The sequence below is a fragment of the Gallus gallus genome, chromosome 12, assembly GCF_016699485.2.
Source record: "Gallus gallus isolate bGalGal1 chromosome 12, bGalGal1.mat.broiler.GRCg7b, whole genome shotgun sequence".
In the NCBI taxonomy this organism is placed as follows: domain Eukaryota; kingdom Metazoa; phylum Chordata; class Aves; order Galliformes; family Phasianidae; genus Gallus; species Gallus gallus.
In genome coordinates, this window is record NC_052543.1 from 5,456,800 (window position 1) to 5,479,948 (window position 23,149).

A 23,149-nucleotide genomic window follows, 5' to 3' on the forward strand; every position below is an offset into this window, starting at 1 on the left:
TGATAGCATAAATGTTGAAATATGATTCTCCATAACATCACATTTTACTGAAAGAAAATGTTGGAAAAAACATCTTAAACTGAGTTCATGATTTGGAATATCATCATTCACAAGTATCAGAGTAAAACAGATTCATCTGCACTGTGAATACTCCAAAATAAAAGACAATCTTATAATAATTTATTATTTTGACAGTTTCAACTTTCTGCTTTTTAATAAACAATTTATACATCTAAGCAACATAGTTATGTATTCTCCTATGCTGTGCATTGCCCTACATCTCCTTCTTATGTAGTAATTTACATTTTAGGCAAAGACTTACAGGTTTCTTTCCTACTATGAGCTTTTCAACCTTCTGGACTTGGGACACATGATCTTCATTTGTCTTCAGTTCCCGCTTGCGGATCCGCTCATAAATCCCAATCAGCATTTCTCGTGGGATATCTTCGCCATCATCCACACCTACAGAATCCAACAGTTTTATGATCAGTTGGTTTTGATTCATAGCTGTTGGACATCTCCCATGCTGTTCTTGGCCCACCTTACCAAAGTGGCCTCAGTCATGTTACTGAGTACTGAAGTGCTGAATTTTGCCATATGCTCGTTATCTCCATACAACGAGGCACTGATCAAAATCAAACTATTTATTTATTTTAATTTTTAAATCATTAATCTAAAACTAATCCCTAAAAAGGCTAATTTCCAATGTAAATTATTTTCTTTTCTCTTTACGTTTCCTCTGCTTTCCTATTAAAGCGCTAATGAATTAAGTAACTCTTTACACCTTAAAATGTCCATCTACCTCAGAACAGCATAGCCTCTGCCCCAGTATTACTCAACACTGCACACAGATTCACTTCTACAAGACAACCTGATGAATAACCAGTAAAATTAATTTAACCAGTATTTCCTGTATGATTTCAAAATTAATTAATTTAGCCTGGAAAAAACAGATCAATAGAATGGCCCATTTACAACGCCACTGTTTAGCACTGTGTGACTGTCATCAGCATACAAGCATCCCAACAAATGCCTGGAAGTTGAAAGCTTGATCATGCATTAGTAGCATTGGAAGGAATCTGATTTCATTAAGTGACTGAAAGCTAGCATTTCTGGAACAGGGACATGCATATTTATTTTTTCACACTAGTTTTAAAGCAATAACCTATTACTTCCCAGTCAGAAGGCAAAATACAATATTTTGTCACCAGGTGGAACAATTTCTGCCACAAAAAAACACCGCGATAAAGTACGGTTTCTTTGCAATGAGGAAAAACAGCTTCTGTTTTACACCTGCAAATGTCCCACAGATCATCCTTTGAGATCAAGGCATTTAAAGCTAGAAGTGACGAATTATGCTACAAAAATACCTCCTATAACAAATTGCTGACATGCATGTCGGAGTTCAGAGAGAACATACTGCTTTTAATGCAACAAATATACAAGACTGTAGTATTGCCCTATCAGATGAATATCAGATGAATACCAGGTCATTCTTAAATCTTTGTGAACTTATGTTAAAATCTCAGTGCTAACTAAAATTTTGCTAAGCTAGTGCACCTGCTAAGAATAGAATGTTCATTACATAAATCTAAAGGAATAACATCGCCAAACAGGACTTTATTTTCATGATCTGAAACTCCAGAACATCACAAGTGTTTTATTTTCACTAGCATTAAAACAATACTGGATGTGTAACGTATGCTCCTGAAAACCATCATGTACCTGAGAGACAGTAATGTATCTTTTCATACAGAGCAGCTTAGTTCTGTCTTTCTGTCATTTCGCCCACTTCTGGGTATCACTGAGAGAATGGCTGGTAAACAATACATCAACACTCGCTGATGCCTGTAATAGTTGGCCTGCTTTTATACAGCGCTGTTGCAGTCACTGTTGTTAAAAGAAGAGACTGCACTAAGCTGTGCTTATTGTGTGCTTGAAAGCAGAGGGAGGAGGAAGGCAGTGTTATAACGACTGAAAACGCAGTTTTTCTGGCCTGTGCACAAACACACGGTAATGGAACTATAATAAAAGCTTCTTTTTCCCTACGGACACAAACAACCTTAAGAAAAAAAAAGGGAGGTTTCAGCCTTGTTTTATTTCTCCAACTTCTGAGTTGCAATAAAGCACTGTGATAAAGCAAATGTTGTCTGAACGCCCAGAAACAACAGTTGGCATCCTATCCTCATGTATGATCTTCCTTAGCCATACAGTGACAATTTTCTTTTAGACAAAGCTGAGCTCATACTTCATAAAAATCTATTCTTTTTTTTTTTCTACCAGAAAGTAAGGTATGAAGAGCTGAGATACAGACATGGAGTAAAAAATGTTTGGCAATGTAATTACAGACTTAGGTGTGCCATAGGCTGAAAAATAGTTTCATTATGAGAGAACATACTAGTGAAGACATTGAAGAAATTTATATACTATTTACTGTGTACCCTTCAGGAAGGTTTTGAAGTTGTGATTCGGAACAGACTAAATTTATATATCTGTAAACATGCACACACATATTCTTTGCAGTGTCTTTACTGCAACAGAATCTATTCACCTTCACTCCTGTGCACAGAAGTTGCTATCTTCATGAGTTGTCCCTGGACTTTGTAAAGGGTTTAAGCGTGGCAAATTTCAATTGCATTTAAAAATTTGAGGCACTGGATAGTTCTGGATACATGGGAACAGTCACTTTTTGGCTACACTGAAAGAACTAAGAATAAAAGGGCCGCCAATACATCTCCTCCAGAAAGACAAGATAAAAGTGACAACATACTATATGTTTAGTTCTGTTTTCAGTATCTAAAACCTGTACAAGTGATGGTGATTTTAAAAGTCTGGAGAAATCAGCAGGAACAAGCCCCCTGCATTCTGCTTTTTCTCAGAAGATACATGGTATCCTTCCATTGACAGTTAAAGCAAAAGCAATGACCACCGCGGTTAGAGTTGACTTACCCCTTAGGTTCTTGACAAAATCTTCTAGCTTCATTTTGCGTTCCGGTTTCACATTTGGGCTGTACATATCTGTGTTCAACAGTATAATGGCAAAAGCTAGAATGAAGATGGTATCAGGATTCCTGAACTGTCTCACAACTCCTGGATTGCAAATGCAGTAACGTTGGCTATAAAACAGGAAAGAGGGGAAAGCTTTCAGTGTTATGAATTAATACTGTAATTTCACCACATAAACCAACTGCTATGTTCCAGAGGCTGTGCAATTATTCACGTTCTATACATACATTTGGTTTTCCATCCACATTTTTTTATAAGCCTATCCTAGAATAACAAAAGGCTTTTGGCTTTTACTGCCTTTTTAACTTCTCTTAGTACAGACGCTGAGCTCCAGTAACTTCAGCTTTTTTTTTCCAGTAACACTCACTGACACCAGTTTAGAACACAGCACTGATTTTAGCTTACTGCTGATTTACATCTGCCCAGCATTAATAAATTAATGCCCTTTATTCTGCTACTGTTAAAATGCTTAACAAAAGGTTAAGCGCAAATATACTCTAAGAAGTAAATGGTCATATAATTTCACTCATAAAATGCAAATATTATATGCAAAAATATTGATAGAGGTATTCAAAAATGCCTTAAATTTCTTTTCGACTGATGCACGAAAACTTTCAATTGCAGAGCCTTCCTCATTAGCGCAAATTAGTTACACGGACAGCACTAGGAAATAAAAGTTCCTATTTTCATACTTACTGAAACCACCACAAACAACATGCTGTATTTGAGGCTGTACTTGGCTCACAAGGACAGTGCAAATAATGAAGAAAATAACTTAGACTCCATTTCCCCAGTTCTCCAGTCTGACAGTTACACAATAGCAAGTTCCTTGTGACTGAATAATTTATTTCAGTGTCATACCTAAAGGCCTCAATGAGCCGTTCTACTTTCTGGGCTTCTCCTTGAACACGGATATGAGCCTGAAATTTCCTGAGTGCTTCATCCAGTTCCATTGTTGAGAAGTCCATCTCGTCCACAACACAACTAGGATAAAAACATACTGCCATTGGGCCATTTCATTTCCAACAGTACAGTACCGAGCATTAAGATTTTGAGATCAAAAAGCCTTTTCAAAGTTAATGGAGTTTTTTGAAACCCTCAGCAGCAACTGCAATAACTGGAGGTGAACTATGAAGGAAGGATTGCAGAGAACAGATCAATGAGAAAGTGTGCGTGTAAGGAGGCCCTTATTTGTGTGGGTTTTGTTTACATTAAGCAGCAGAGATGCTAGAATGACAAATGTCTGACTAATCAAAGCAACATGCCATTGTCAGGAATAATTAATTATTGGGTTTATGCTTCCTGGCCAATCAATTATTATTAGCCAATGTCTATAATTAAGAGTTTATATTTTGTGAAATATCAAATCTTGCAGCTAGCACAATCATCTATACCAAATGGTTACGTCTAGGAATGTTCTTATGTACTGAGAAAAAAATTCATCTCAATACAAATCTACTATTGCTGTAATTCTCATCTCCCCATCATTTGCTGTGTCTTTCAGGTAACATTTATGGAAATATAATTACTTCCTTGCTCTGAAAACACAGTGCTGACAAAAAATAAAAAGGAACCAGTTAAATAGAATAACAATGTGAACTGTGTCATTCCAACACTTTGTTTAAAGACTGATTTAAAATCACAGGCTTATGAATTTCCTTTGATTAAACTTTGCTTTTAGTTTTTAAATAACCAGACATGAATCACTGCAAGTAACAGCACTGTAGTGCAGAAACCACAGCAAGCAAGCACAACCTGATTTTAAAAGCCTTTTCCTAAATGTATAGCTATACAATGACAAATCAGAGTAGCTCACATTGTTTTTTCTAATAATATTGTAGCTACTGTAGATTGATACTAAAGCAATTTATTCACTTCATCTTGTATATTTTCTATGCTGAAATGCAGGGAAACAAACAAGCTTGGTATTTCTCACGCCCTTTGCAATCCACACCTAAAAACCTATTATCAACTCTGCAATAACGTTCACATTCTTCCCACCTATTGTAAGCTCTCTAACACTTTCAAAAGCTCTTTTCTCCATCAAAGATGAATGGCACATGTGCAGGCAAGCTGGAGTCCAACTGTAATAATTAGAACAGTTAAGAACCTCCAGAAAAATGCTGGCCAGCAGCATAACAGGAAGGGGACTTACTTCATAATATGAACTGCAGAGATAGCAGGTATACCATTCTTAACTGGAATCAGTTAAGATTCTGCAAATATTTCAAAATAGCAAACAAAACCTTTCTAGTGCCCATGTACTGACTAAAAAAAAAGGGGAGAGGGGAGCAAATTATTTGGTTAGATCCACAGCAAGTGAAATAGTAGAAGTAATAAGACTAGGTACACTTGTCAGATCTGTTAAATTTTTGTTAACAATGGTTAACAAAATGATAACCTTTGATAACAGCATCATAATAATGGTGATGAAGAGAATCATCACAGTGATCAAAAGGATTTCAGGCACTGCAGGACATCTTGGCTATGCAGGTATTCCAGGTAATAATATATGTTTTAAATGAACACTCATCAAATAAGTCAACTTTATTAATATTTCTGCTCTACTCTGTATATAAGGATAGGAAATTAACGACCAAACTGCTCGAGCTTTGTGTTCTGGTTCAGTTTGTGGTTTTTTTAAACAACACAAACAGATTTTGTTTATCTAATCTTTTGAAAAAGAACAGTTTGCACAGAACTTGTCAACATATGCCTGTACACACTAAAATCCCTGTTTATCTAACACTTGAGCCATTTGGCTGTAATAATTATTTTCATGTTTTGTTATTGATGAAGCCTTACGTAGCATACAGTATTATTATTTTTTATTCAGTAAATTATTGTTATTATTATATTGCAACCTGGTCTAGAGGGAGGTGTCCCTGTCTATAGCAGGGGGTTGAAAATATATGATCTTAGAGGTCCCTTCCAACCCAAACCATTCTATGATTCTATGATTAGAGAGACCGAGTAAGGAAAAAGACTTAGAAATAACATAATCTAACCAGTGAAATTAAATCAGAAATTTGGAGAAATGTAGGCAACTACAGAAAATATAAATCCTTTTAAATATCTTTCTGAATTTGTAAAAGAAACAGTAACTTAGCTGCGGAGTAAAGAAATAAATATTGGTTTATGTGCATGTTTTCTTTCTTGATCCTTAGAGTTGGTCCTTAGTTTCCTCCTCCCTCCCTCAGAACCATATCCAGAGAGATGTACAAAACAGGCAGCGCAAAACCACCTCTACCCTGATGAAACATCTTACTGTAGACTAGAATATGCTTAGTCCTCCCTACATACAATACTCACTCCAATACATCTCGGTTGAACTGCTTCTGTCGATTTCCCAAAAATTCTCCAATCATTTGTCTGCTGAGACCTTTTCTTTGCAGGAGAAAGTGAGCAACACCAACTGGAGTGTCAGGCACGAAACCTCGCTCAATTAGGTACTGGACTCCTTTTTCAGGTTTTCTGAGGAAAAATGAGAAGACAAAACAATTTTTATTTTTTTTCCCCCATTGACTAGAACTTTGTGGCAGTTTTGCTATCGCTTCTGGCTGACATATTGCTATGGGCTCACATAGTTTCAAGGTTGAATGTAAACATGCCACAGAGCACATGGTTTGCTGTTAATTGCTTATTAGCTTTGAAACAGACCTTTGCATGCTTTTACACATTTCCTGTTCCATACCCTTTTCCAGAGAGAAGCTTTATACGTGAGCCTCAGGCATGAAAGTCACAGCACTTGTCACAGCAAAAGACAAGCCCAAAAGAAACCCAGAAAGTAACAGAAGAACACCATTGACAACCCGAAATCTCTGCTTTCAAAAGTTTAGCTAACCAAACAAAAGCATCTGCAGAGGTATAACTTGCAAGCTAAGAAAACAAAAAATAAGGGGAAAGAAAAAGTAATACAAAAAGAAGCATTTAAGATAGTGGAGCTTCCATCTAATTTTGACTTTTTTTGCCTTGTCCTTTACCTTACCGGAACTCTTGCCCCAGATTTACCTCCCTCAGACAAGAACCGTCATATTTTTCTGGAGTATTTTACATCTCTTTCTACCTCACATCCAGACTTAGCTGCAATCATTTTCAGATCTCAAGCATTTTACTCATTTTAACATGTTAAGCAGAGTTTGTCAGGGAGGAGAGTTGGGAAATGAAGTGATTTTTAGCAATAAAATATAATGCTTATAAAGACAAATTCTGCTTATAGTATAAAGCAATGTAAAACTCCACTCACAGCATGAAACAACAGATAACCGTAAGTTCTCTTCAAGACAGTAAAGGGATGTCTTTACAGAATCAGTAATCCTATCGCCATCTTTATTTTGCAAGAAATTATAACACAGTGCCCACCCTTAGACATGAGTGACATGCACCACTTCAGCCTACTGAGAACTGAGAGTAGATCCTTCTATATGGTTACTGCTAAGAGTCTTTCATGATTAGGAAGATTCCTAGTGATGGCTTGTTGATTACACCTACAGGGAAGATAAGAGTCTATAAATAGCAGTAGTGGAAACTGCGTAAGCTGTGTAATTATTTTCAGATTGTCAGATACATTAACTAATATCAAAAAATCCTCTAAGCTAGCACCTTACATCGCTGATGATATACTATTTACAGGACTTTTCATATTTACAGGACTGTCACATTTCCAAAACCAAACTAAAAATCCAACTCAAAAGAATGTATCAAAAGGAATATAGGGAAAGGAAGAAAAATAGAAACAACTAATACAAAAAGATGTGGAAAAGAAATATTTAATTAAGGTTTTCAGATGCTGCATAAAGGGCTAAGGAATTTCTTAGAAACTGATTAGTAATACCTTTAGGATGGTTTGAAGTGATGTTTAGGGAAAAATAATGGAAAAAAGTAATAAAATTTTGAAAATAGTTGATCAAAACTGCACATTTTAAAAGCATGCTTTTTAGAGGGCACTGATCATGATCATATCCAATACAGATGGTAACCTTCATGTGTTTCTGAGGACACATTGGATCCCAGCAATTACTGGAGATAGACATTTTTAAAAACAGACACATTCTAGGAATGAGGACTGCAGCAAAATCAGACACCAATACAATACTATAGAAAAAGAGAAGGAAAAAGATTAAAAAAAAAAAGCAGCCCCCTTCCCCCCACATGAAGATAACAAATCCCTGCACATCACTGCTGCTTCCTTTACCCCTTCAAATAATTTAAATACAAATATTTAGAAAATCTAAAATGTGCTGTAGTTACTAGAAGGAGATTACTTCTTTACCTACTCAGCAACTTGCACATGTAGCACTGAAAGCATAACTTCAGGGGAAGCTCATACAGCTTGATTATTTTGGATAAATCTTAGACATTTGTCTATACCTGTTAAACCAGCAGCTTGTTGGGGCAGCAAAGGTAGGGATGCTTAAGAGTTTTGCTACTGCAATCCATGAAAAAAGCTTTTCTAAAAAAATACAAGTATTTAATAGTACAGGGTAGAAGAAAAGATGAAATAATGGGGTAGTACCAGTTGGTACATTCCCAAGAAAAATGTCACTTATCCAAAGTTCTAAGTGTGTAAGAGTGAAAAGTATTTTTCATTAGACTCATGTATATAAGCAGCACTGAATCTTTATAAAAATACAGTATTCCTTATGTTTTTGTGCCATGAGCAGTTCAGTTAAAAAAAAACATTACATCCATCCTTCTGAATGTGTCATTACGTTCTCACATCCCTTTTACCTGGTCTGAGGAATCACTGATAGACAATGTTTGGACATTGTCATTACAATGATTTATACCATGGGAGAATTCCACCCACTGGTCAGCAAATCTAAGCACCAAAACGCTACTGCAGCACATTTGGACTGCCAATGATAAAAACGAACCCCACAGTCCATGAATGACTACATAAGGACTATCAAAATCATGTAAATGCCGTCACTGGTTTGACATTTTCTCTGCTTGAATTCTGTTTTCAGAGATGCTCAAGACATACCAGAGTTTAATAATACTACCGTACAACAGATCATAAAAACATACAAGGAAACCAGGAAAGCTGCTGTCAGGAACAGATCCTCTTGCCTCTAGGGTGGGCAGGAGAACAATGTGGGATGGCTGACCCACTTCCCAAGCTGGTGCAGCTGCCAACAGCTGTGCTCACACAACCCAGCAGGCAGCATAGCAGCAGGGGCAGAGCACAGATTGTTGGTTAAGCCACTAAAGGATTCAGTTAGAAATACACCAATTCATGCTGCTGCCATTGGACATAAAGCAACACTAGATTCAAAAAGTTAGTGTTATTTGGAAAATATGGCTTCGTATTATCCAGATATTCAAAATGGTATCTTTCAAAGTGTAGGAAATAATTAAAAACAAACAAACAAAAACGCAGTGAATTTGAAAAGAGAATTTGGTAAAAGAAAAGCTTTTAGCCAGGCTACAGATGGTAAGGAAGAGATCAGCACTAACTTACCATTTACTGTCATGTATTACTTCGTGGTACAACCAGTCTTGATGCAAAACAACTTGAACTTAAGGGCTGTGGTCTGGTGAGTCTTTCAATGGCAGTGCCAGTACCGGCATCTGTCTCTTCTCTCACTCCCATTGCTAGCTCAAGATAAATTGAACTAGGAGAAAAAGTGGTTTTTGTTTTTGTGTTTTTTTTAATCCAGAAAGAACTTCACCTAGCTGCACAAACAGCTGTAACAAAAAAGCCAGAGCACAGATGCAGGGTCACTGTCTCACCTGCCAGCAGAGGGGAACAGCAAACACTATGTCTGAAAGAACAACTCAACAAAACCATTGTGCAAAGGTGTATAAAGCCTTCCCTATTTTTGACTTGCTAAATACGTAAGCTTAGAAGCATCCCAAACCACAATAAATCTTTTATTTCCTTTTAAAGGCTCAGACAACAGAGCTGTGAAATGAAAGCATTAAGAAACAAATGAGCACAGAAAACAACTTGCCCAAGTCCAACTATCTAATATCTAGCAATGCCAGAAGTATCTTCCGAGGTAAACTAAGGCTTTATTCACACAATGGAAATAACCACAGACATACTGTTCAGCCACTGTTCAATCTTTTCACGCTGCAGGGGGAGAATGTAATGCAGCTCCAATGCCAGCCCTCTGTTAGGGGAAAAAAAAAAGAAAAAAAAAGAAAATCTTCCCTTCTTTAATACTAGAGACACTGTTCTGATAATACTTACAGTTCTCAGATACTAAGCATTAGCTGCTAACTAAAATCCAAGGATGGCTCTTTTAATGGAAAGAATCTAAGGCTTTTCTTGGTTACATGTAATAAACCAGTGCTTTTTAAAAATTGCAGCTGTGGGAATAGCAAGCTGACTGAACATCCTCCTGTTTGGCACAGCTGCATTTTGTTCCCATGGCCGTACTTCTTCACTTCTGTTGAATACTGCTGCTGCAGTGACTCTAAGAGAAGTACTAAGCCCATTTTACACCTTCCGAGAGAGAAGAAAAACGATATACTTAAAATACTGGCACCATTGGTACCAAGGCAACTTGTCAAAGTTCACTCGACCATGCAGCAAGGCAAGAACGAGATTGACAGGAAAAGAACTGGAGAAACGGATGGTGTCCTCCTCATGTTACACAACCGGCCAATGAAGAGAAAGAAGAATTAGATGTACACTGCATCTCTTCTGGTAACTTTAAAAAGAGTCAGTAGGTCAAAAAGTAAATAAATAATGGTGCCTTTCTTATAGCTTCTTTTTTTTTTCCCATGAAATCAGAGACATTTATCCACATTACCTGGGTAGAAGCCCTACAGGCTCTCCCGTATTGTAAAAGATTTCTCCCCATCAAATTATAAAATATTACTCTTCTCAACCACTTCACCTCTCATTCAAGACCAAACCAAAAACTACCACCAGACAGGTAAAGATCCCAGCTTACTTGCAATTACACCGAATTACCTGGAGTAATGTACGTTCAGTGAAAGTCAATTTGTACTCCCGACAATAACAAAATAATTTACTAGGAAGTGATCTCAGTGACCACTTCTATTTCATTTGGGAGCAAAAAAAAAAAAAAAAAGACAGGAAACTTAGTGAACATTTGTTTTCAGAAAATAAGTAGCTAAACAATTCTGCAGTTACTTTCCATCTGATAGTTTCTGTATGTGACCATTTCCTAGTAAAGTGCCTGGAACCTCAACACTGCACATTATTACTTTTACTGAATGCTTAGGCTTGTCTGAAAATTATCACCTGAATTTGAATTGATTACAAATCTGTACTTAGCATAGGGTATATGAAAGTCAGCTGAAGGGTCCAAGCAGATTAAGGTCATTCTAATGAAGGGAAAGACTAGAATTTAAAACTTTTGGAGGAATAGGGATTTTCTGTATGAGAAGCATCAGCCTCGAGGAGCAAAGCAGTTCACACAGTGAAGAGAACCACAGGCACATCCCGGGCAGTTGCAGAGCAGTAGCTGGACAAGCCCTGGCTAGTAATAACAATCCTGAGTCATCACACTATAGCAGATTCTCTGGCTCCCCATTATTCCCTCTCTTGGCAGTGCCACATTTGTTGTTTTGTTTTGCTTTGCTTTTTTTACTTTCCTTTCCTCACAAAGAAGGAGGGAAATATTTTAGAGAAATAAAAGAACCAAGAACACCATATGAGGATTTTCTCACCACGTCTGACCCCACTGCATCTCTGCATTTCTCAACGTGCAGGGAAAAGTTTCCAGCAGCCAGAACAAAACATACTCCGCTTTGAAACAAGACAGATGAAAAACCTGCTGGTTCTCTCAAAACTCTGCCAGGATTGGGAATTGCTTTTGTGTTTATGCAACTGTGAAATGAGACATCAAGGAATGAGACATGACGATGACTACGTCCTTGAAATTGAGGAACAGCCCCTGCCTTAATGCTTCCAGTGTCCCTGCCCTAAATTCTCTTTCCACACCCTCACACCGCAGCGACATGTAACAGAAGTACTTCAGCTTTGGTTTTTGCAATTCTGCTGAGTGCAAACACGAAACATTAAGTCACATTCATTTTTAAAAGGCTGCCTTTTAAATTGGCGATGCAGAAACGCAGTTCAGAGACCTTTCAGATTTTTCATTTACAGATGCAAACTGCAAATCAGCAGGCAGTTGAGCATCGTTACAAAGGAGGTAAGAGTTTGCCCCCCCTCCCTATTTCTTAGATGTCTTTCCAAAGGTTCCTATATGCAGTTTGCTATTCCAGCCGCCCTCTGTATGCCTGCGCAAGCAGCCGGCCGCATTCTTCATTCTCAAAATGCGGTCACTTGGGATTTGGGCGGGGAGAAAAATGAATTAAAATTCTGGCACGCAGAGTCACCTCAGACACTCAGCTGGGAGCAGTTCACCAATCCAGCTCCCCCAGGCACAGGGTCATTTTCTAATACGGGGCGGTATCCTGAGCACGCAGGCAGGCATTGTGTTCGAGCAAACCGGTTAGCGATTCCTGGCACGTAGCAGCAGCACGGAGATGTGTGCCCAGAATGTTTAAGGGCAGGCAGAGCTGGTGGAAGATGAGGTAATGGCTCTTTCACCGTTCCAGGGACATTTGCACAGTTTCTACTGCTCCCAGCGTAGCGTTTCAAAAGATGGATTTATTTTCAACATTTGGTAAAGTTTATACTCCCTTTTAATGGCAATAAATGGGGATTATCCCTATGCCCATATGTGAAACCAGTGTGCTTAAGTACACTATTGGTTGAATTCTTAGTGACACATTTCAGCTGTTTCTTGGGGCATGATGCTGTATGCTAATCAAAGCACCCATCGTGGAAGAAAAGGAGGGGAAAAATAACCATCCTCAGGGAGAGAAGATAAATCACACACAGGGCAAAACAACACAGCTTTTTTTTTTTTCTTTGGGTGTTCCCACTTAGGGCTAAACATTTTTAGAAATAATGAGAGTCATTCTAAAAACATTCTTTTCTTCTTACTGAACCCTCAGCACGTTGGAGCACAAGCTACATGCAGCGCTTTGATTTTAATTTTTGTTGGAATCGTTTGTGGCTGAATAATCTGCAGTCCAGATGTTGCAACAACAGGAAAGTCCCTTTCTGCATATACAAGAGGATGGCAAATAGCTCTGTTGCAAAATCCCAAACAACCCTCCCGTCTCCGTTTTCCTTTTTCTACTGAATCTTTCCAAAACAATCACAGACAAATAAATTTTGTCCAGATGTTATCGGTCAGCTGGCTAAAGAAAATAATTCTAAGGAAAACCAAGTCAGTGTCATTGACACCGTCTTCCTCCCTCTCAATCCGCACTAATTCCAACATCATTAAAAATGCTTCCAAGGAACCTTACAACTTAAAATGCTAAGGGGGACAAGTCCAAAAATACGTGTTTTCAGATCAGACGTTAGAAAGCTGAATGGTATCTTAAGTGAAATTCATTCCATACAAAGAGATGAACAACAAATTAGTAGAGTTACTACAATGTTTAAATTGATAGCTTACTGTAAAGCTTTTTATGTTTTCCTCTTAATAAAACCTGACATTTTTTAAGGATTTCAAATGGACAAAGGTTTGCAGTACTTTCTGAATGACACAGTACTTAAGATGCCAAAATACCATTCCACCTCTACCTACATGTAAATGACATACAACTCCATTCAACAGATAAAGATCCACAGGCAATTAAATGAGGAATGTGCCTCCTCACTACTACAATATATTTGTATCTCTCAGATTTTCAGCAGGAATTTCTCTACAATCCAGAACTTGCAATTTTTGTGTGGTATAATGCTGCCAACACTTAGCAAATCCCTCTTGTATCTGCTTAGTAAAATAAACAAATATTTCAGTAAATATTCCAAGGAATCTAGATGTGCTTAAAAGAGACTGCTCCTGGAATTCATATTCAAATCACATTCATAATGTTTTAATTCTAAATAAAACCACCCCCATCAAGCAATAAATGAAGCCAGTAGGGCCGTCAAGGTTTACAGCTCCAAAGGTGATCACTCATAATACAAACATGCCATTTTAGCTCCATCAATAACTCCTTTGAAAGAACCAAGGAGGTGTGGCACCTTGATATTAGCATGTTCCAAAGGAGGCTGCAGGAAACTTCAGAATAGTGAGCTGTAATGCACTGGAGGCACACAGGGAGCAGTTTTCCATCTGTGGACACAGACAACTGGCAAGGAGCCGGGTACTGCCACCGTAATGGTGGCACAAGGGAAGAGAATCTTCTAGCAATACACTGCTTCCTACACGTGCATGGCTCTACACAATCTGCTCACTACTGACTGCAAAGTTGACCCAAGGGTAGGATGTGTTTCCTGACGCTGCTGAGGTTAAACCACGCTGCCCTGTTTTAATCTGTTAGAACCATCAGTGCACTGGAGTAGCAGAATGGAACACGAGTATCCTACCAGATTGGGCTGCAATAACTGGCAAACCTGGTGTTCTCAGACTGCAGTCAAAACAAGCATGAAAATAAAATCACAGCTTTTTTTTTTTTTTTAAGCAGCAGTCAAAAGCCTTCTTGAAGTCTTATTTATAAGCAAATCAGTCTCAAAGGCTGAATTTGCATAGGCTGGGTTTGGAGACTGCAAAATAAACCTTTCTAGGTAGTGTTTTCCTTCTGCCTACCAGTGAGGGATGTTTTCCAACATAATTTCTCCCAGACTACATCCCTCTTAGACTGTGCTGAAGAAAAGGCCTAATTCAACACAGCTGGCCTCACCAAGCTTCCCCAGAGCCCTTGCACTCTGAGCATGCACCTGCAGTCCTTCCTTTAGGAACTCGATGAATGGCTACACACAATTGGACGCTCTATTGGCTGGGTCAAATCACTACTGCCATTCAGAAATACCAGGACTTACAGAAGCTGCTTCTTGGCTGCAAATTCTTTGACAGAAATCGTTCTATTTTGGAGATACTATATATTCTAGTATAGTGAATACCACAGACCATCTTTTAAATATGCATATTTCCTTAACGCTAAGGTTCCAAGTTGAGATCCAAGTTCTTGCTTGAAACAAATTCTCTGATCAAGTGATAGAACTCTCAGAATAAATGGTTTGAATCACCTACGTTTCTTCTCTCCTCTGTCCCTGGTTCTACATTCTCCGGGTCTTTGTGCCTCTAAGTTTTTGCATAAAATGGTGATCATGTGAATCAGTTGTACTCAACTTTTCCTCTGCACATAATTGGCTACTCCAATAAAGAGTAAAAAACAGCACTTTGTTGTCTGAAAATTATTACTGTGATAGGAAAGCCAGAAAAATTATAAAGCATCTGTTAAAATTTCAACAGCAATGAGAGTGACTTTTCATGGTCTTAAATCTTCACTCTCACAACAATCCTAGTGAACAAGGCAGAAGTATTTATTAGAATTCAGGCACATAAAGCTTCTAAATTTTTGGCATTTCAGTCAAGCAAGTACCAAAAAGAAATCACAGGATTATTTGTTAATGAAGGTTTGGGAATCTTAATTTGCACAACAGCCTTTAAGGATGCAACAAAATTAACACAAACTTCTTGGAAAATACATCCCTAAAATTTCCTCTGGTAGATGCAGACAATTGGAAGAAGTCTTGCCTCCTTCTACTAGGTGGCCTGGAAGTTGCTTTCAGTTCTGTGCACAGCCCTTCCGCCTGGGTGGAGCACACCCAGCACACCCTCTCAGGAGCTCACCACCAAGACGTGCACTCCTCCCTCACTTAATAATCACAAATGTGTCATGAATGAGGAATGATCAAAAGATATCTATATGGTTATGTGGCACTGACGTGAGCACCGGAGAACATACTAGAAAAGGTACCCCATTTCATTGCGGGTGTGCATGTAGGCATGACAGCAGCACAAGCAGTTGGCAACACAAGACTGTGTAGGCATGCCTCTTCTCACATGAAATGCTGGGCAGATGCTAAGTTGCCAAATGCCTGAACACAATCTCTGTCCCTTTGATTTACCTCAAAATATGCAACTTGCAATCCCACTGATTCCTGAGAGTATCCTTCTGAGCATTTTCAAGAATAAAGCTTTGGAAGTTTCCCCAATTACCTTTTCAGAAGAGTTTAAAGACTCGCTCTCCATCATACTCTATGATGGTTTAAAATACTTGACATTGGACACAGGGAAAATAAGGCTATAAATGAAATGTCACAATCTCTGTGGACTTGAAGAGCCATAATCAAAAACAAGACGCATGGGATATCTGGGGACTGTCTGAGCTATCAACAGAATCAAAGTGACTCAGCATAAAGTAATGAGGCTCTTCAGTTTGTTATCAATACAAGAGACAACAGGGCAAGGGAGTACAACAACCACACAGCAAAATACCACACACTCAGATGCTGCCTGGAGTTCTGCACGTTGCTCTGTTTTAGAACTCATTTTTATGAATTTCAAGTCATCCCACAACCAGTCAGGATTTATATATAAATGTTCCTACTTTCTGTTCAAGTCTGTGCAGCAAGATCACTTAGCTCAAGAGGTATTTCAGAGAAGAGTTTCTATTCTTCCCTATTCTTGACATTTATTTTCCACTTCTAGCCTCCTACTGATATGGTATGATATGTGACACCTGACAATTCCCAACGCTCTCATTCATCTCCACATGCTGCTTAAGTGCTTTTTCCATTCACTTTTCTTTTCCTTATATCCTTTTGCAATTGACTCAAAAGACTACGTTATCAAGCCTGCAGCTCACTGATCATTGACTACTTAAGGTTTAATTACTGTGCCAAAAAAAAAAAAAAAAGCAAATACCAACTCTTCTAAAGGTCAGCCAGCCAGTTCTAGAACCTGCATCCCCATCCCACCTGCTGCCAAGTATTCATGTTGTTAAATCTTCTGAAAAAGCCTATGTGGTCTATTTCAAAAGCACTAAAAACTGCAAAGATCCTCTGACCGTTTCCAAATGATTAAAAGCTCCTGTAAAGAAAGGCCTATTAACTTAAAAAATAATAATAAAAAAGAAAGCTTTCACAGCCAAACCTGACTTATTCATACTAAGCAGTAACCTCTGGTGATGGCATCAAAAAACTTAATTACCCGCAATGTTATAGCATATTATTACACAATGAGCCACTGATCTATTAAATCAAACAACACAAATCACAGCACTGCTAGCCACAAAGGAGGGTTGAACTCATTCAGGCTGTAGTAAACTGTGAAGCATGGTCTATGGCAGCACACTGAAATACTTCCTACTTCTTCAGAAGCTACAATATTTTCATAGAGAAATCCTGAAGTACTCCACAGATAGTTTCAAAAGCTCCCATAAACGATACTGTGAGCTGTCAACAACATTTTAATGGAAAATAAGAACAAATACTGGCACTTAGCATCTTTCATCTAAGTGTTCTAAGGAACTTTATAAGCACTAGTACCAGAACAGGTTTAAGTAAACTATGCCCACTTATGAATAGGAAATAGGCACACTAGGCTTCACCTGAGCAGTGAAGATGATGTAGGATTTCTGATGACAACCACTTAGCTGTTCTTATCTTCAGAGTATGACAGTTCTAATAAGATCTGTGTAACTCCAGTAATAGGAATACAGAGTTTAAGTAGTATATTTTCTGTTACCCTCTATCATAATATTCGCACTTTCTGCATACACACAGGAGTACCCAAAGAAAGTATTTCCAAAAGAAGAAACTTAAGCATGTTATTTTTTAGGAGCCTTAAACAACTCCGTAAGTGGGAAAATTAGCGGTCATAGATGGAAATAAACATTCTACAACAATGCTGTACTTCAAATATATATTTAGTGTAAAAATAAACTTCTGATGAGATTTCTTTATTTACTACTAAATAATTTTCCAGCTCTGCTTGCCACTTTTAATGCCCGCGTGTGACAATTTCTACTATACATGATTAGGGCAGGAGAAAAATTTAAATTTATTATAACTGCAAACACAAAAAATGGATGAGAATTAAACATCCATATGTAATTTTACTACTGTATTTATTTATTTCCCTCTGAAGCTGTTTAACTATGAAGATGTCAATTTGTAAGTGCTCTAACACAAACAGCTAACATGAGCACTTACAAATTAGTTATTTGGACTAGGTAGTCTGTTACAACAACTACCTACTCTGATTTTTAGAGATACTACATATGTGTATGTATACAAAGTGTGTTACTTCTTTTAGCACCTCTATGAAAACCCTGGGCTTATTTTTTCACTGAACAGCCAGTATCAGACAACATTCTTACTTATCTGATTCAAGTAAAACACCCCTTGTTCTGTGGCCATGAAGAGGAAGAAACACTGTACTTACTTGTTAAAAAGGTTTAGTCCAATTCTATAATGGCGTTTCCTGATAATATCGTTACTGAAGGCAGGGGAATCCCAGCTGTTACGAGTTTCTTTGTGGTATGTTTGTTTGCTTAAGGTTTGCTCCCTTAAGCTGTCTCTAGAAGAAGACTCTGAGCTGCAATTTATTGTATCATTAGAGTTAGAAGTGCTGTTGATGCTGTCATTGTCTCCATCCGAATAATCAGACTCTGATTTGCTTTGTCTGTTTGCTGTGCCATTAATAGCTAAATGACTATCTATAGGCCTAGGCCTATGTCTTGCCTCCTGTTCCTCTCGGGATATAATCTTGGCAGGAATACTGTGAGGGATATGTTTTGGGCTTCCTTGTTGACTAGTGATTCCTCGATCATATGCATTTTGTCTCTTTAATGAACCTCTCTCTGAGCGATCGCTCAAGTCCACTGAACTGTCACTGGGTGGCTCTATAGTTAGCAATGGTAGGTGATCCATCCTTATCCTCTGTTCCTGACATTCCAGTGAAGGGGTGCTCCTGCAGCTCGTATCAGTGTCTATCTTATCATCTTTGTGAGTCATGGACCAGTACTCTTGAGAAGAGTTCACTGACCGGAGCCTCAAGTCAGATTCTGTGCTGGATGGTCTGTCCACTGACTGGGAAAGTGGAAGGGGTGGAGATAACTCTTCCTCATCGATATACAACGTAACATCACTATATGAAGCTGTCATCTCATCAAGCTTCCTGTGATCCACATTGTGTATTGCTGGCTTAGTTTGAGCACAGCTATCCCTTTCCATTTCGCGACTTCTGACTTGATCCGGAGTCTGGACTTCATCAGAATGTAGGCTACGGCAATTCAGTGCATCATCAATGGACTCTGCGAGGGATTTCACCTGCCTGGAAAAAGCATCCTCCAGCTCTGTTATAGCATCAGCGAAGTCAGTAGACGTTGCTGGAGACTTCATTGTAGCTGACTCTCCCAGGTCGCTGCATTCAGACTGCACGAGGGATCCCAGCTTTGACCCATCATTTGTAACAGAAACTTGTTTTCCTTCAAAATAAGAGCTGTGGACTTTCTCAGGTCCTTCAAAGGAAAACTGCATTCTCATATTGGACAGTACAATGCGTCTTGACATACGATTTTCAGACATAGAACTTCTAAGACGCTCAAAATTTTTGTTCATCTGATACTGGCGAAAAGCTGTTTGGATGGTCCGAGCAGCATGTCTGGTTATGAGACGGCCTCCATATTTCCGTTCTAGCATTTCCACCTATGAAAGAGTGAACAGTTACTTGATAACTTGATGCGGGTTACAATAACAACAAAGAAAATTAACAATTCTAATTTTCAGCAGCTTTTTCATAGAATACACTGTTTTTGAAAGTAAAAGCTCAAAGCTCCAGACATACTACTGCACAAATAGTGAACAGTCATCTGCGGAGACCACCATAAAAATACACACAAAAATACAAGTGTGTGAACTGAACTCTGCCATATAAAATTAAGGTGCTAGAAACTTGTGTGTGTTTTAAAGTTTGTTTCCACACATTTCCATTGGTGTGCCCATATCAAAGACAAGACAGCCTAGAAATGCAACATAATGCAATAGCTCTTTTTAGGGAGAGTTGTTGCGAAAGTGCAATACAAATATATTATAAGTTAGCATATTTTAGTAGTAAATTCTAAAAGTCGCTGTTGTTATTCCAGGCATGCAACACTTTCTGCATGAATAAAAACCAGGTAGCATACTTTCATCAAGGCCTGATATCAAAGCCAAACCAAGCTTCCTAGGCAAGACCCTTCCAGAGAGGTTGCTCTGAGAAAGCATCCCCATATATGGTCTTCCTCAAGCCAAGAACATGTTTTTAGACTCTCTAAAGACTAGTCTGTAGCTATTTTCACTCTTATAATTACAGTCAGCATTGCCAATGTTTCCAATTAACAGAAAGAATATGCAAAATAAATGCATTGTAAATGCAATCAATTTAACCAGAAAACGACATCATAGTTTTGGAATACTCCTTAGATATTTTCAAACCTTTCCTTTGAAAACATTATAAATATTCTGTATTTAAAGACAGCTGAATAAGATTAATAGTCCATCTTTCCTGATATTTAACTTCTGTTCTCCCTGTTAGTCTTTACTGGATCCATACTATTCACAAACAGAAAACATTCTTGACAAATCAGTATGTTTTGTACTACCCACACAAAGAACAGTTTTCTGACAGTGCTTTCGTGCAGGTTCGTGCAACTTTCACACCACTTCAATGATTCAAAAGTCCTTTCTCCTCTCTCCCAAACCCAAGTACCCTTTTATCATTAGACATAACACTTTAATTACTCATGTACATGCTTTATGCAATCAACACCTCTCCCCGCCACGTACTTCAGAGATCTCTCCAAGTAATTTTTAAGCTCAGATGTCGACATGCAGAGAGGCGTCATCCTCATACTGAGGAAGGAACTAAATGCTACTAGAAATATCCTCTGGCCCACTGTGTCTGCCACTGAGGAACAGCTGAAGAAGTATTTCTTTTGGTGCTATTGGCAGGTTCAGCAGTTCCCGATTCTGTGCCACATAAAGATGATCTTTTTTGCTAGGTTGTTTTTAAATGCAAATCACTGACATTTTGGTTTGTTTTTAAATACAAACCACTGATGTTTTGTCTTGTTTTTGTTCTAGATGCAAAAAAACATTATGTGTGGTTATCAGCATAACTGAGGAGGACAAATGCTCAGATGAGCTCAGGTCAGGATTACTGCTAAGGAACTGCTCCTTCTGATTGTATTTCAGTTTTTTTTAAACTAAATTCACAAAGCCGTGACTGATCTCTGAGATAGAATTCTGAACATCTCTCAAAATTCATCCCTATTTGCTTTTAAAATACATTTGGCCTTTCACCTAAAGAGAAAGTTATGTTACTTATTACATATGATGAGGCTGTGAGGTTACTTGTACAAAATTCTGAAAGTGAAAACATGACTAGGACCTTCTATCAGAACCCTGCCGTTGGTGTCACACATTCCTTACCATTTCTATCCATAGTATCCTAGGTCAAGTGTGCTTAAATAAGTTGTAAGAAATTGTTTTCCTGGACTAATTGCAAGAAAAATGACAGAAACTAATTTTCTATAAAACAAACAATCTGGATTTCATTCTTGCAAATAGGCTGTTGTTATCCAGGTTTACATAGAAAATGATATCAGAATTGATTATCATAAATCAAGGAGTTTTGGTGGGAATTTTAATTAAGAGTATCTTGGAACTTGCCTAGGTGATTTACTAAACATATTTCTGATACTTCTAATACATTTTAATGCATATTTAGCACACCTTTCAAAGCATATTTAAATATATGTTGCCTTCAGGTAACACCTTGGACATTTTCCTAAATAATTTAAGTATCTTCTGAGATCTCACTGAGAGCTTTTTAAGAGCATTAAACAGCTCTTAGGTATCAAGCTTTCTTTATGTACCATTGTCACTTTTTACTGCATAGTAGTCCCTGAACAAATACAAAATAACATCTGCAGTCCTCATTCTCTGTCAAGCTGACATAAAAGGACACACAGAATTAGCCTCTGTGGAGTATCTGCAGTGCAGGACATCTCTTTAATAAGCCTAGCGCTCTATATCAACCTCTTATGCAACACCTATCACAAAACTGCCGAAGGTAGAAAAGGAAGTAATGTTTTAAATCTCACAAGAAGGTATAATTTAATGGCAGACCTGTCATAACACAGATCAAGAATTAAGCACTTGATATTTCCACAACATTTACAGTATTTGGTGAGCATAAAGGCAAACCTAAACTCATCTAAAACACTGGCTTCACCTTTAAGTCAGAGCTCAAGCTCTGTTCTTCCAGGTCACTCTGGGAAAACATTATATGCTTCTCCAACTTGAAATTTTAGAACAACAAACAGACGGTACATGAGACATGAGATTTAACGCTCATTAATTTCACTAACTACCAATGGGTAGTCCAAAATCAAGAGTAGTTTGTTTCTTACCTACAGAATTATGCTGAATTTCATACTGTCCATGTTAACATACAAGTTGGAGTGACTATGCACTATACCACAATGATTCACAGTACAATAAACATTGTTTTGCAAGAGATCTCTAACAGAAAAATCATATGAGTTGAGATATGGACTACTGGTCATTAACCACAAGTGAAATTCAGTGCACGTTACGTATTTGCTTACCTTAAACTGTTTCAGGCTTGATTTGAAATTTTAAATAAGGAAATTATGTGGCAATAAATATCTTTCAAATAGAACTACATTTAGAATAAAGCTTAAAAGGAAAGGTTGAGACTGACTGTCTCAGAGTAATGCCTTTTTCAAGAACAAAGGTTTTGAATCATAGAATCACAGAAAAGAATCATAGAATCCTTAGAGTTGGAAGGGAACTTTAAAAGTCAACTAGTCCAACTTCCCTGCTATGAACAGGGACATGCAGAGCTAGATCAGGTTGTCCAGGTCCTGCACCAGCCTCACCTGGCAATCTGTTCCAATGCCTCATCATCCTCACTGCAAAAGACTTTTTCCTTATATCCAACCTAAATCTACCCTCTTCAAGCTAGAAGCCATTTCCCCTTGTTCTATCACCACAGACCCTGCTGAAGAGTCTGTCCCCTTCGTTCCTGTAGCTCCCCTTTAGATACTGAAGGGCCGCTATCAGGTCACCTTGCAGCCTTCTCTTCTCCAGGATAAACAGCCCCAGCTCTCTCAGCCCGTCCTCATAGGAGAGGTGTTCCATCCCTTGGAGCATTTCTGTGGCCCTCCCCATAGCCTCTGTGTAGTTCCTTGTAAAGCATATGGGAGTACATGGTTGAGGAGAAACTAGGGAAGACCTCAAATTCATCTCATAGATGGCAGAATACCAGCAGAAACA

General features: G+C 38.2%; 1 protein-coding gene across 35 annotated transcripts in view; it reads right to left on the reverse strand.

Annotated features, from left to right (window-relative positions):
• Positions 1-23,149, reverse strand: part of IQSEC1 (IQ motif and Sec7 domain 1) — a 365,521-nt gene that overhangs the window by 22,496 nt on the left and 319,876 nt on the right. For all 35 annotated transcript variants that reach the window (XM_046900093.1, XM_046900092.1, XM_040646649.2 and 32 more), the window contains 5 exons: positions 18,249-19,513; positions 6,319-6,480; positions 3,868-3,990; positions 2,950-3,116; positions 323-462 (listed from right to left, as the gene is read on the reverse strand). In XM_046900093.1, coding sequence (XP_046756049.1) covers positions 323-462; positions 2,950-3,116; positions 3,868-3,990; positions 6,319-6,480; positions 18,249-19,513 — 1,857 coding nt within the window. The remainder of the gene's footprint in view (positions 1-322; positions 463-2,949; positions 3,117-3,867; positions 3,991-6,318; positions 6,481-18,248; positions 19,514-23,149) is intronic.